Source organism: Bos javanicus, chromosome 19 (assembly GCF_032452875.1).
Source record: "Bos javanicus breed banteng chromosome 19, ARS-OSU_banteng_1.0, whole genome shotgun sequence".
Taxonomy (NCBI): Eukaryota; Metazoa; Chordata; class Mammalia; order Artiodactyla; family Bovidae; genus Bos; species Bos javanicus.
This window is the reverse complement of record NC_083886.1, coordinates 13,892,586-13,907,433: the sequence shown is the minus strand read 5'-3', so window position 1 is coordinate 13,907,433 and position 14,848 is coordinate 13,892,586. Positions and strand designations below refer to the sequence as shown.

At 41.7% G+C, this 14,848-nt stretch overlaps 1 protein-coding gene across 1 annotated transcript in view; it reads right to left on the bottom strand.

Annotated features, from left to right (window-relative positions):
• Positions 1 to 4,768, bottom strand: part of USP32 (ubiquitin specific peptidase 32) — a 204,501-nt gene extending 199,733 nt beyond the window's left edge. The window contains exon 1 of the mRNA XM_061390239.1: positions 4,538 to 4,768. Coding sequence (XP_061246223.1) covers positions 4,538 to 4,595 — 58 coding nt within the window. The 5' untranslated portion in view covers positions 4,596 to 4,768. The remainder of the gene's footprint in view (positions 1 to 4,537) is intronic.
• Positions 4,769 to 14,848: the final 10,080 nt, after the last annotated feature.

Sequence of the window (14,848 nt, the reverse complement as noted above, 5' to 3'; positions counted from 1 at the left end):
ATGGGGATTCTCCAGGCAAGAATATGGGAGTAGGTTGCCACGCCCTCCTCCAGGGGATCTTCCCAACCCAGTGATTGAACCCAGGTCTCCAACCTTGCAGGCGGATTCTTTAGCATCTGAGCCACCAGGGAAGCCCCCAATGCAGGCGGGTAGGTTCAGTCCCTGGTCAGGGATCTAGAGCCCACATACTGATTTAGAGTGCACACACTGCAACTAAGACCTGGTACAGCCAAATAAATTTTTTTTTTTTAAACTGCTCTGTTTTTCTCCTTTACATATAATAACAGTTGATGAGGCATACTTGCAAAAGGCTAGACCTACCATTCCACACTAATGCTAGAGAGTTCACTGGTAAACTTAGCAAATACCGATGAAGGCAAATTGGTGTCTTAATAAAAGAGAACAGTGCATCCCAGAAAGTACCAACTGTGAAATTCAATTTCCATTTGCACAATGGTATGTTACACTAAACCAGCTAACATCACATCAGGGTTAGTATAATACTAATGAAAATTTAATATTAATACTATAAAACATGGAGGATAAAATTTTGGTTGAAGAGTCAATGTCTTAGAGCACATTAGGGTTGATGGGTAAGAAAAATGGGAAGCTTTGCAATCTTCAACTATTACATGCTTAATTATTTCACTAGCAAACACAATGACCTTTAAGTGCTAAATTCTTTAACAAACAATTATTGAGCACATACTATGAAATGAGTATGGTGGCAGGGCACCTCCAGGTCACCAAATACTCCCACACACTTTGCACTCCCACAGCACTCCCTTCTATAGTACTGTAGCACTTAATATATTGTGTGTTAATTATTTATAAATTTAATACATAAAACATTTAGAAGTTATTATGCCCATTATCAAATAAACACAAAAAAAGAATCTTAAAATAGAAATCCTAATATTTTATTCCCACCTCCCATGGCTAGTCCTACATACACTTTGAAGTATATACTGTATATTTCAGTGGAGAGCACTGACACAGGTTATGAGAGAGGGGGTCTCAGTCATCTCTGTTCCTTCAGTGTCTAAGTAGACAATGCTCAGTAAAAGGTTGCTGAATGTATGAGCAAAGAGACACTTCAAAACATGAATCCACAACAAAATTTTCTGACATCACCTAGCTGCTTAGTCTAATATAACTGCCAAATTCTACTCAAAGAAAAGGATTGGAAGAAATTTACCCACTGTATTGTATTACCACAATTTAAAAGCTAAGGTGGCTCACAATGCGGGAGACCCGGCTTCGAAGATGCCCTGGAGAAGGAAATGGCAATCCACTCCAGTACTATTGCCTGGAAAATCCCATGGACAGAGGAGCCTGGTAGGCTACAGTCCATGGGGTTGCAAAGAGTCGGGCACGACTGAGCAACTTCACTTAAGGACAATTTTAATTTAGCCAATTCTTACTTAAAAAAAAAAAAGCCTTATAATTCTGTTTCCAGAATGATGCAAGGAAAGGAGGAGCATGAAAAAAGAATTAAAAAACTGGAGAAGATATTCTGAGTTCTTAAATGCTCTAAACTGCAACTCCTTCCTTTTTTTTTTTTTTTAATGCTATGCTCCAAGCATTTAGAATACATTTTTAGGAATACACGGCCTCAAACTTAATGCAATAAAGAACTGAGGTAAAGAGATGCAGAACTTATCTGCTAAAATTTTCACTATCCATAAAATATAGTAAGTATATTATACTTTAGATAATATATGCAATTTAACTAGAGTCAAGCCTTCAAGGGAAAGCTTGTGTTCTATTTAAGAAAAATAGAGATACAAGCCAAAAATAAAAGCTACCACTAATACATCTCCTTTAAAAAAGAAAGATTAAAGTATACTTTAAGGAAATTATTAATTTTTATTAGGCTGATATACAGTGTAGCTAAAATGGTATCCAAAAGCAATCTTCTAATTTCGAGAGCTTCTGAAACGTAAACAAGAAGTCACTAGACTGCCCTTTCACTCAGGTCCAGTAGGTGTTATCTGTCGTTAACATAACACCACATTTCCAAGGCCCCATTCTGCAAGATAAACAGCCCGTAACTCCATATTTGAAGGTGGCAATACGTACTTGACTTTTTTTTTTAATACCACCTAATTGTGGTTAGGCATTATTTAGGGCTCACTACTTTTAAGTAAAGCCAAGCAAGTAGGTATTTCAGTAGTTTGTCAAGTTAGCTTTTTACTTGTTTGTCCTTCACCCTCCCCATTCACCTTATACAATATAAGCAAGCAGCTAAGACTAACAAATGTAAGTTTAGTACCTATTTAGATTATTCACATGCCTCAAAAAAGTTCTCAAACTATTTTCCAGCTTTATCAAAAACTTTATAAATTCCTTCTACAAGCTTACTAAAAAAATTCTGTATCAAAGTCTGACATTTAACAAACAGTATCATAATCAAAAGAATTACCCACTTTATTTTTATTTATTTAAAAAGCTCATCTCTTCTCAAAGTTATGTGGCCGCCTAGATGGGAGGGGAGTTTGGGGGAGAATGGATATAGGCGTATGTATGGCTGAGTCTTTTCCCTGTTCGCCTGAAGCTATCACTTTCACAATTAACACTGTTAATCGGCTATACCATAATACAAAATAAAAAGTTGTTTTAAAAAAAAAGCTCCTGGTTTACATTTAGAAATGCTGTTTAATCAACAGCTTGCTTCTCTTTCTTGCCTTAATTTTCCACTGCAAGCAAAAATGATAAAACATAAATTCAAACAAATTTAATAAGATTTTAACAAATATTTTGCTACCTCTTCAAAGATACGTTTTAAAATTCAACAAGCAGACACTGTCTAACAAATTGAACAAAGACCTTCAGTCAAATCAGTTTAAAATACACCAACTGTTAATTTCCTTTATATTTACAATGGTAGAATCTTACTTTATATGTGGCTAGAGTTAGATAAAAGTTCAATTTCAGAATTCCTTAATGTCAGCTAAATCACCCTCAAACTGAAACACCTCTAAACCTTGAAGCTGGAAATCAGTTTGACTGAAGTCCTCTTTCATGCCATGTAAGCCATTGCCTAATTGAGGCCAGACCTGTCAGGCTCAACAGCATCCCGGAAATGACTAGCCTACTAGAGCTGGAAACACATCAAGAATTTGGAATTTTTCTCATATTGAAGCAAGGAAAAAAGTTCAAGCAAGATTGCCCATAAGAACAATCAGTATACTGTTTCACAGGGTGAAAAAAGACCTAAAAGGTGTTACTTTTGTTATTCTGGTCATTTCGCAAGAATATATCAAAATTCTGTATGTAATTTCAGGTGATGGCCCAATGAACTTACCCTTTCCTTCCAACATAGGAACAAGAGTTTGCTACTAAATTCTCATATTGAATGCCTGTCTTGTAATCTAGTTTTTTTCTGCAGCTACTAATACCATCACCTGGAGCATGGTTGGTTTCTTGACTTTTCTTGACTTAGAAACCTGTTAACAATAATGCCTAACACCTAAGCTGCTTAATGTTTTTTTTTTTACTTTTTAACAAGAAATACAAGCGCACACACACACACACACACTCTTTCTCTCTCTCAAATCCCAGTCATGAAAAATTAAGTCACATTCCGGCCATAAACTGAGCAATAGACACTTCCAGTTAGCGTGTGCTTTAGTGATCATGGACAGTGGTATCAGATTAAGTGGTAGGGGGTTGGGGCTGTTAACAACATACTGTGCATCAGAGCCAATAAGCAGCAGGCTAGAACTGGCAGCGAGAAGGCCGGTCTCTAAAGGGAGCTATAACACAATATCAGAATGCTGGATTTCCGAATGCCATTTTATGGGGAGGGAGGGGAAGCGAACAGGGGGGATCAAGTGTAATGAAAGGTTCTGACCAATGTCTGAGGCGATGAAACCGAAGACAAGGTCTTGTGGCAACACCAGCTGTCCAGTCGCATCTCACCTCAAACACAACTCAATTTCGTTCTCATCAAAGTCAGCCGCTCAAAGGGTGAGGGGGTGGCAGGCAGTGGATGGTGACAGCCCCCCAAGAGACTGGCAAAAAGCCCTTGGAAACGGCAGAGACGGCACACAACTGGAAGGGGCTTCTGCTAGCGAACAGAGAGCACTGCAGCCGCCTTCCCCCTGCCTTCCAGCCAGGGCTGTCAGGTACGAGGTTAGGATGTCGCTGGAGGGTTTATGAACGAGTGATAGGAGAAAATGGCAGTAAAGGATAAGGGGGGCTGGAAAGGGCTGGTGCCACCCAAGGAAAAAGGGGAGGAGGACTTCCCTGGACACATCCAGAACAACGCCACCAGAGAGCACGGTCAGCGCCCTGCCAGCGCCTGACACCCCTTTCTCTGGGAAAGCTTCGCCCCCGTCCACACGATCTCAATCCCCAAACACTGCTCCCACCCGACCCTGCTCCCCCGCAAAAATCCCCATCGTGGCCTCCTTTCCCTTCCGCCTCAGGCGCCCCACGCCCTCAAGCTCCCCTCCCCTTCCCGGTCACCCACCCTCCGGGCGGCCCGTCGCCGGCCTCCCCGGCAGCTCGCCCAGACCCCTCCCCCCCTCACCTCTCCTCAGCGCCTCCTCGTAGCTGAGGAATCCGATCCGTGACTCCTTGGCGCCCATGCTCCCTTCATCCCCTCGGCCGGGGGTCGGAGCCCGCTCTCGCCCCCACCCCCCTCCCGCCTTCTCCTCGGCGTCCCTGGCTGACGGTGTCTGCGTCCCCCGGTCCCCACCTCCCCCAACACTAACAAGTGCGGCTCCTGCCCCGGCGGCTCCTCCCGGCCGCCGCCACCACCTCCATGCCGAATCACGTGACCCGCTCCCACCCCGCCCCCTTCCCCTCCCTCTTACTCCGCCCTTCTCTCTCCTCCCCTCCCCTCCCTTCCCTCCTCACGCCCTCTTCCCGCCCCCTCCCTCCCGCCTGCCCCGCCGAGGGTCACCTGACCCGAGGCCGGGGATTGTTCCGGGTAATGGCCGCCAGGGGCCACCCACTCCGCCCCGCCTCACGCTTGCCGCGCGCAGGGCGTAGGGGCGGGATCAGACCCTGCGCGTAATGCATCATCGCCACCTTCCGGCCAATCCGAAGCCGCAAGGCCCAGGGGCCTCCGCCCGCCTGAGGAGTGGTGACTTCCGGGGCGCTTGAGGCCGTCCTCCCGCCCACAAGTTGTGGTACTCGCTGGGCGGGGTCGTAACCCTTGACGGTTGGTCTGACTGTGGCCCAGAGCCGTCTTGAAAGAGAAATGGAATCTTAGGGAGCCGGGGTCCGAGGGGTGCGGTTTGTGAGAGACAGAAACGGGTGCGGTTCGTGAGAGGAACGGGCAGAAGAGGCATTCCAGACGTTAAGGACATTTTTGATTAGGAAGTAAGTTGTGAAAGGAAAGGAGACTTAAGGGTTTCACTAGAGAATTCTCCATCCTAGTGGAGTGATTCTTAAGGAAAGTGAATCTTGTGACAAAATTTAGAACATCTTCCTTTTAGCTGTATCCCATCCCCCGACCCTTTGACGCCGGATTTTCTTTCACTTAGGCCGAGGCAATTTGCCCCTGGGCGCATCCTGCTCTGCGCCTCCCTCTATTACAGCCAGTGGAAGCTGTAGTGCAAAAGCTTAGCTTATCTGCTAGAGTTGCTCCCCACCAGAAATGTGAGCGTTACAAGACTAATAAGAGAGTTCCTTGCGCTTTTCTTTATTATTTTTAAATTATGTTAAAATATAAATTTGCCATGCTAATCATTTTTAAATATCTCAAGAGCAGAATCACACAGTATTTCCCTTTTTGTGATTGGTTTATTTCATTTAGCATGGTGTCCTCAGGATCTGTCCACTTTGCAGCACAGTAGCAGAATTTCCCAGGTTTACCGTGTGATCCAGCACTTCCAGTTGTGATTATATACCCAAAAGAATTGAAAACCCGGACAGGAACAGATACTTACATCTCCGTGTTTATAGAACATTGTTCAAAATAAGCAAAAGGTAGAAGCAATGCAAGTGTCTCATCAACTGGACAGATGAATAAGTAAATATAGTATATGCCTACAATGGAATAAATTCAGTTCCTTGCTTTTTTTTAAATTCAGTTTGTATACGAAAACACATTTGTTTGAAAAATAATCATTTGAATTAGATTAGATTTAAGGTGATACGTAATTCAGGGACAGCAAAAGGATTTTAGTTCCTAAAGTCAACAGATTATAATATGCCCTGCTAGAGAGAGAAGGTAATAACTCTACTCATCTTTCCTGGCAGACCAGATCAGCAGCCTGGCATTAGTCACAGTGCTGCCCTTTCCAGTTCACTGTAAGGTAGTTAATTTTAAGGCCTCAGATTAGCTTCACTACTAAAAGGCCATGAATAAGGGGGTTGGGAATGTACTTCAAAGCCTTTAATTTCCAGGTGATTAGTTCGGCTCAAACGCAGGTTTTCAGACAAAACAACTCAGTCATCTTCAGCCTGCAGTAGATTATCATTATTAATGGGAAGTGACTCTTAAGAAAGGGCTCAGCTGTGGGAGAAAAGACCCTCAAGAGTTTAATTACAACATACCTTGGCTTTATTACTGTCCTAAATAATCAGTACCTAAAGGCGACCTTGCTGTAGAAAGGACAGCCCTGGGTGATTATCTACCCACTTGATTTACAGTAGAACTGGAAGCAAATTGTTTTATCTCTTTTTAGTACTTGCCTCACTTGAAAGGTGGGATTGGGTTGGAATTAATCTATCTCATAAAATAGTAAATTATTATAAAATACTCAGGAAAGAATAGACTATAAACTACTTAAAGAAAGATTTAGAGCGGTACTAATTCACAGGAACTTTTAAGATTTCTTCCTTGGGTTTAGGCCCAGCTTCCCCTAGGATCATAAAAATTTTCACTTCATCACGGGGTTTACATGGGTTAGGTAGTACTCAAAATTATAGGTTGAGAGAGAAAACTAGGAAATACTATTTCTCCGTTGTTTAAGGTCATTTAAACGTATTATTGAAGGCAGTGAAGCAGATAGTTATTTCTGATGGGAATTTTAAATGTTACTGCTAAGTTGCTTCAGTTGTGTCCAACTCTGTGCAACCCCATAGACTGTTAAACTGGGATTAAAACCTGCCTTTTGGTTTGTATTAGGCTTCCCTAGTGGCTCAGACGGTAAAGCGTCTGCCTACAATGAGGGAGACCTGGGTTTAATCCCTGGGTTGGGAAGATCTCCTGGAGAAGGAAATGGCAACTCACTCCTGGAAAATCCCATGGATGGAAGAGCCTGGTAGGCTACAGTCCATGGGGTCACAAAGAGTCGGACACGACTGAGCGACTTCACTTTATTTTCTTTCTTTGGTTTGTATTACACCGTCTCAGGCAGTCAGATGTTAAACATAATCTCTATTATATCTTAAAATTGATATAGCACTTAAGTTTGATGGTGTAGAAAATCTAAAGTCTACCTGTCATGGTGAAAAGAATTGTATTAATCATTTAGTTTCTTCTGTTTCATTATCTTTCACTTAATCCACTGAAGAGTTGGCCAGCCCCCTGACTTTAAGCATTAGATGGCGCTTGAGGAACCATTGCTTTACCTATGATTATATGTCTGTGAAAGAGTTAACCAAAGGAAGATGCATGGGAGATTGGTATGTAATTTATTCTTCCAGTTGGGGAATTTAAATGACAGTGTTCCTCAGATTATACTCCCAGAAAATTGGCACAGAAGTAGGGCAGAGTCATTCTAGTAATTTCCAAAGAAGTATAAGTCACAGACAAGGAGGTCAATATAATAAAGGGTGGAGCAGCACCTGACTTATGTTTAACTGGATTACCACAAAGTGAGGCCCACACTGTATGAAATATGACTGCACAATAAGAGAATTGATTTTCCAGAATTAGGGACTTAGACTTCCCTGGTGGTCCAATGCAAGGGCCCTGGGTTGAATCCCTGGTCAGGGAACCTGATCCCACATGCTGCAACTAAAACCTGGTGCAGACAAATTAAATAAAAATTTTAAAATTAAAAGAATTAGGGACTTGTTACCCGTGGTGACACAGTAGGAGATTGTGATTGTGTGTGTGTGTGTGTGTGTGTGTATGTGTGTGTATTTTGGGGGGGCTCCTCTTCACAGCTTGCAAGATATTAGTTCTTTGGGGTTACAGCAGTGAAAGCACCAAATCCTAACCACTGGACAGCCAGGGAATTCCCTACTTGTATTATACTTCTATTTAAAGCAGTTAACCTTTAAAAAATTTTTTTTCCTGGCCACATGCCTCCGGGCCTGGAGGATCTTCGTTTCCCCACCAACCAGGGATCAAACCTGCGACCCCTGCATTAGGAGCACCGAGTCTTAACTACTGGACTGCCAGAGAAGTCCCTAAGCTATTTTCAATGAAAGTACTATCAGTCATTGTAAAAAAAAAATTTCTATCAGTACAAAAGTATATCTAAAGCAAAAGGTCACACTCACTGTTTCACAGGAGAAGTGTGTAATCTTTCCAGTTTTCTGGGACTACACCCACCATATTTTTCATGCATATAACATTTGCATCTACACTCCCTTTATTTTTACACATATTATTCATAGTCTACATATTGATCTGAAGTTTCTTTTTTCACTCAACTGAATATTCCAGACTTTTTTTATCTCAGAATGCAGCTCTATCTTAATCTTTTTAAAGATGCCAATTTTGTGTATTTAATGTATAATTAACCAATTACCTATTGATGAACATTAGATTGTTTCGAGTGTTTCAATATTACAAGTACTGTTACAATAAACACCCTAGTAAATATATACCTTTTTACATGTGTCAGTGTATGTGTAGATGGAATTCCCAGAAATGCAATGGCAGAGAATGAATATGAACCTTTTAAGTTTTAATTGTTGTTTTGTTAGTTACCCAGTCATGGCAGACTCTTTGTGATCCCATGGACTGCAGCATGCCAGGCTGCCCTGTCCCTCACCATATTCCAAAGTTTTCCCAAGTTCATGTCCACTGCATCAGTGATCCCATCCAGCCATCTCGTCCTCTGATGCCCTCTCCTCTTTTCCGCCCTTAATCTTTCCCAGCATCAGGGACTTTCCAATGAGTTGGCTATTTGCATCAGGTGACCAAAATACTGGAGCTTCAGCATCAGTCCTTCCAATGAATGTTCAGGGTTGATTTCCTTTAAGATTGACTGGTTTGATCTCCTTGCTGTCCAAGGGACTCTCAGGTGTCTTCTCCAGCACCACAGTTCAAAGGCATCAATTATTTGGTGCTCTGCTTTCTTTATGGTCCAGCTCTTACAACCATACGTGACCACTGGGAAGACCATAGCCTTGACTATATGGACCTTTGTCAGCAGAGTAACGTCTCTGCTTTTCAACACGCTGTCTAGATTTGTCATAGTTTTCCTGCCAAGAAGGAATCATCTTCTGATTTCATGGCTACAGTCACCAGCTGCAGTGATTTTAGAATCCAAGAAGAGGAAATCTGTCACTTCTTCTAGCTTTTCCCCTTCTATTTGCCATGAAGTAATGGGGCCAGATGCCATGATCTTAGTTTTTTAATATATAGTTTTAATCCAGCTTTCTCACTCTCCTCTTTCACCCTTATCAAGAGATTCTTTAGTTCCTCTTCCCTTTCTGCCATTAGAGTGATATCATCCACATGTCTGAGGTTGTTGATGTTTCTCCTGCCTATCTTGATTCTAGCTTGTAACTCATCCACCCAGGAATTTCTCATGATGTGCTCAGTGTATAGGTTAAATAAACAGGGTGACAACAGACAGCCCTGTCATACTCCTTTCCCAATCCTGAACCAATTAATTATTCTGTACAGGGTTCTAAATGTTGCTTCTTGACCTGCATAAGGTTTCTCAGGAGACAGGTAAGATGGTCTGGTATTCCCATCTCTTTAAGAGTTTGCTATAAGAGTTTCCACGGTTTGTTATGATCCACGCAGTCAAAGGCTTTAGCATAGTTGATGAAACAGAGGTAGATGTTTTCTGGAATTCCCTAGCTTTTTCTATGATCCAGTGACTAGATCTCTGGTTCCTCTGCCTTTTCTAAACCCAGCTTGGACACCTGGAAGTTCTTGGTTCACGTAATGCTGAAACCTAGCATGCAAGATTTTAAGCATGACCTTAGTATCATGGGAGATGAGTGCAATTGTCCAATGGTTTGAACATTCTTTAGTAATACCCTTCTTGGGAATTGGGATGAGGATTGACGTTGTCCAGTCCTTGGTCACTGCTGGGTCTTCCAGATTTGCTGACATAATGAGTGCAACACTTTGATAGCATTATCTTTTAGGGTTTTGAATAGCTCTACTGGAATTCCATTACATCCAAAAACTTTGTTCACAGCAGTGGGCCTGCCCACTTGACTTCCGCCTCCAGAATGTCTGGCTCTGGGTGACTGACCACACCATCATAGTTATCCAGTTCATTAAGATTTTTTTGGTACAGTTCCTCCATGTATTCTTTCCATCTGTTCTTGATTTTTTCTTCATCTACTAGGTCTCTACCATTTATGTCCTTTATTGTGCCCATCTTTGGGCGAAATGTTCCCTTGATATTTCCAATTTTCCTGAAGAGAGCTCTAGTCTTTCCCCTTCTGTTGTTTTCCTCTAGTTTTTATGCATTGTTCATTGAAGAAGGCCTTCTTTAAGTTTTAATAGATGTTGCCAGGTTGCCTGCCTAAAAAGTTAGAGCAAGCAGATGAGGCAAGCCAAGAAATGGGACAGGAGGGCCCATGAGGCAGCTGGTCAGGTCCTAGCTCATCTGTGCCCCAGACACCCAGTCCCTTGTACACCCACTTCTTCATACATTCTCTCCCTAAATTCAGATTCTTCAGATGGAAATAGGAAGAGATTCAAACTGAAACTCAACTCCTCCAAAACAACCCATCAGCAAGCACTGTAGGATTCCACTCCAGTGGGGATCCTGGGGTTGACAACTCATGGACCAAAGTGGACATCAGTGTCAGGGGCTGTGGGAGGGAATGGGGAGTGAGACTTTCATGGTTGTGGAATTTTGGTCTTACAAGACACAAACTTGGGATGGTGGTGCTCTGTGAGAAGGAGAATATATCTGATTCTTCAGAAACATGCACTTAAATTGGTGATGATGGTAAAGGGTAAGTGAAGGTGAAAGTCACTCAGTCATGTCCAACTCTTTGCAACCCCATGGACTATACAGTCCATGGAATTCTCCAGGCCAGAATCCTAGAGTCAGTAGCTTTTCCCTTTTCCAGGGGATCTTTCCAACCCAGGGATCAAAGCCAGGTCTTCCACATTGCAGGTGGATTCTTTACCAATTGAGCCACAAGAGAAGTCCCTGAAGGGTAGGTGGTGTATATATTATTTCACTTAAATTCTTAAAATGAAAAAAAGTTGGATCAATTTACATTCTAATTTAAAAAACAAAAACTAAAAAAAAATTATATTCTAATCAAGATTATCTGAGAAAGTCAATTTCCCCTCATCCTTTTAACATTAATATCAGTTTAAGCTGATTTTTGTTATTATCATTTACCTATTACAAAGCCAAGGAACAAAGAATTGAATTGCTGCTTTTGTAGACATGAAATTCACTCTCATTTTAAACCTGGACAAAATATTTGAAGAATGACTAAAGAGATATCATTCTCTGCTCAGCAGTTAGAGATGTTTCTCTTTCCTACTTAACATTCTTAAAAAGATGCCTAAAATTGTCAAGATTTCTACAGGGCCTTCCCCTAAGGGCTTCCAACTCTTCAGATACCTAAGCTGAAACTAAGAATGGGAAAGAAAATGTTTAGTGAGGACCTTTAACTTAGACCTACTTTAGAAGTTCTCTTTTCAGTCTTACCACAATCCACGCTGGGCAAACATTTCATGTTACTCACTGAGCCTCTGTAAGTGTTTACACTTGATAGTGCTCCTCTATTGTTTTCCTCCAGTCCAACTGCAATGAAGTTGTACTTGTGTGTTTTTTTTCATTAATAATTTATATCGGTTAGGAAATAGGTCTCATGCAAGGACCACCAGTCACCCAAAAGGCTGCTTTTTCTTATTAGCTACTGAAAAATCAAACAGCTTCTTTGTAGTCTTTCTGATCTTCTTATTCTTTATATTATGGCAACTCCATTGTACTCTTAGGCCAGCCTTTTCCAGCATAATAGAAACTACAAGTTTGAGATTAAGCCATTAATTGAATTCCACTCAGCAATGAAAACATAGAATAATACAGAATCCAGCTCTGAACAGATAGGATATATCTTATTTCAATTTCTAGGTTCTAAATAGCTTTGTCAAGTCATCCAAAGTCCAGCTTATCAGTCTAATATGCTTTCTTAGATATCTGAGAAATACCAAAGGTACCTCTGACCTTTGATTTCTTCATCTAGTAGATGAGTGATTTAAACTCAGGCTTTTTTTCAGATCTTAAATTCTATTATCTTATTATCTCTTGAAATATACAATCTCTTGCCAGCTCAAATCTGTTTTTATTTTTAGTTCAGGCTGAGTTTTGTGTTTTTTTTTCTCACCTGGCTAATTAACACAATGCTTCTATTCTATTTCCCACCTTTTAGTGAACTCCCAGTCTGCTGTTTGTCTAATTGTCTGACATCTCTTGGGGCTTCCTTTCCATTGGTAACTATCATTTTGATGGGGAGGCTATGCATTTTGGGGACAGGGGCAAGTGGGAAGTCTCTGTACCTTCTGCTCAATTTTGCTGTGAACCTAAAACTGCTTAAAAAAATAAAATCTAGTTATCAAAAATTCTGGTATAGAGGGGCTTCCCTGGTGGTCCAGGGGCTAAGACACCACACTCCCAGTGCAAGGGGCCCAGGTTCAGTCCCTGGTCAGGGCACTTGATACCACATGCCGCAACTAAGAGTTTGCGTACCCAGACTAAAGATCCTGCATGCTGCAACTAAAGATTACATATGCCGTGATGAAGAGGAAAGATTCCAAGTGCCGCAACTAAGACCTGGTGCAGCCAAATATATAAATAAATATATATCTTTAAAAATTCTGATACAGGGATCTGCCTGCCTACATTTAGATATTTAATGGCTAATAATTGTGATATAGGGCTTCCCTGGTGGCTCAGTGGTAAAGAATCCACCTGCCAAGCAGGAGATGCAGGTTTGATCCCTAGGTCAGGAAGATTCCCCTGGAGAAGATGGCAGTCCACGCCAGTATTCTTGCCTGGGAATTTCCATGGACAGAGGGGCCTGGTGGGCGACAATCTATGGGGTTGTAAAGAGTTGGACACGACTTAGCAACTGAGCACACACATACACAATTGTGGTTTAATTTGAAAACTCCATAGGAATTCACAGTGGAAGTGAGGATGGAGTAAATCACTGGAGTCTTAAAAGGAACTAGGAGGTGAAGCTAGCTAACCAGTACATGAGTTGTGATTGTAGGTTTAGGTAAAATCTTTGCTTGGTGTTACTGATCCAACAATTAATATCATTAAAAACAAGTCCCAATATTTTCTTCCAAAAGGGTTGGAAAGCTATACGATAGTATTTGGTCAAAAGTTTTTTTGGTAATTGTGTTTAATTACTGCCCCCCCACCCTCACCCCATGGCAGGAGGCAGAATCAAATCTGGATTTCTTTGAAAGAGGAAGGAAATTCATATAGAAAAACAGGAAGTTGACAAGTCCCTCACTGTTGCCTAGCTAACATTTTCCCACCGCCCCATCATTTGATATGAATGCTGCTAATAATTCATTTCCACATTAAGCATTTTTCTTGTGCAAGGGACTGTGCTAAATCTTAGGGAACCAAAGTTGAATATTTTAAAGTCATTTGATCAGGATAAATATAGTATGTTATGGGAACTGAAAGTAGGGAGCGGCGTTAGTCCAAACTTAAAGAGTGGAGAGGGAGGGAAGTCTTGGGGTGTGGGAATCTTGAAGGATAAGTAAGAAATCAGCCATTCATTCACTCATTCAACAAATTTAAAGTGCCTGCTCTGTGGCACTGTCCTAGGCATTGAAGACACTTAATTGCACATTGAAGACATTTAATTAAAGTTCTAGCTCTTACAAAATTTACATTTTAGTGGGAAAAGACAATAAACAAAATAAGCAAAATAACAACCAGTTGGTAACAAGCTCTATGGCCAAAAGGGGAGACAGAAAGTCTTGAGATGCAGGTTGCAATTTAAAATAGAATGAGGGACTTCCATGTGGTCCCGGGGTTAAGAATCCACCTGCTATTGCAGGGGACACAGTTGGATCCCTGGTCCAGGTAGATGCCACATGTCACAGAGCAGCTAAGCCCTTGCCCAGCTACTGAACTGGCGCTCCAGAGCATGTGAACCTCAACTACTGCACCCATGTGCTGCAACTCCTGAAGCCGCACACTCTAGAGCCAGTGCTCCCCAACAAGAGAAGACACTGTAATGAAAAGCCCTCAAACCACAACCAGACAAAGCCCTCAAGTAGCAAGTAAGACCCAGCACAACCATAAGTAAATAAAATAGAATGGCCGGGGACTTCCCTGGCAGTCCAGTGGGTGGACATTCGAATGCAGAGGGTGCATCCCTGGTCAGTAGCTAAGATCCCACCTTGTAGCCAAATAAACAAAACATAAAACATAAGCAATATTGTAACAAATGCAACAAGACTTTAAAAATGGTCTACATCAAATAAAAAGAAAAATAGAATGGTCATAGAGAAGCAAAAAGATGGTATTTGAGGCAAAATCTGAAGGAGATGACAGAGTAAATCTCATGGATATCCAAGGGAAAATTGTTCTAGACACTAAGGCAAGAGTACCCTGGCAGATGTGAGGACCAGCAAGGAGCAAGTGTGACTGTGACAGTGAGGGAAATGGATAGAGGCGGGCCTGCTTAAAGATTTCAGCTCTTACTCTTTGCAAAAAGGAATGCTGGGACTTCCCTGGTGGTGCAGTGG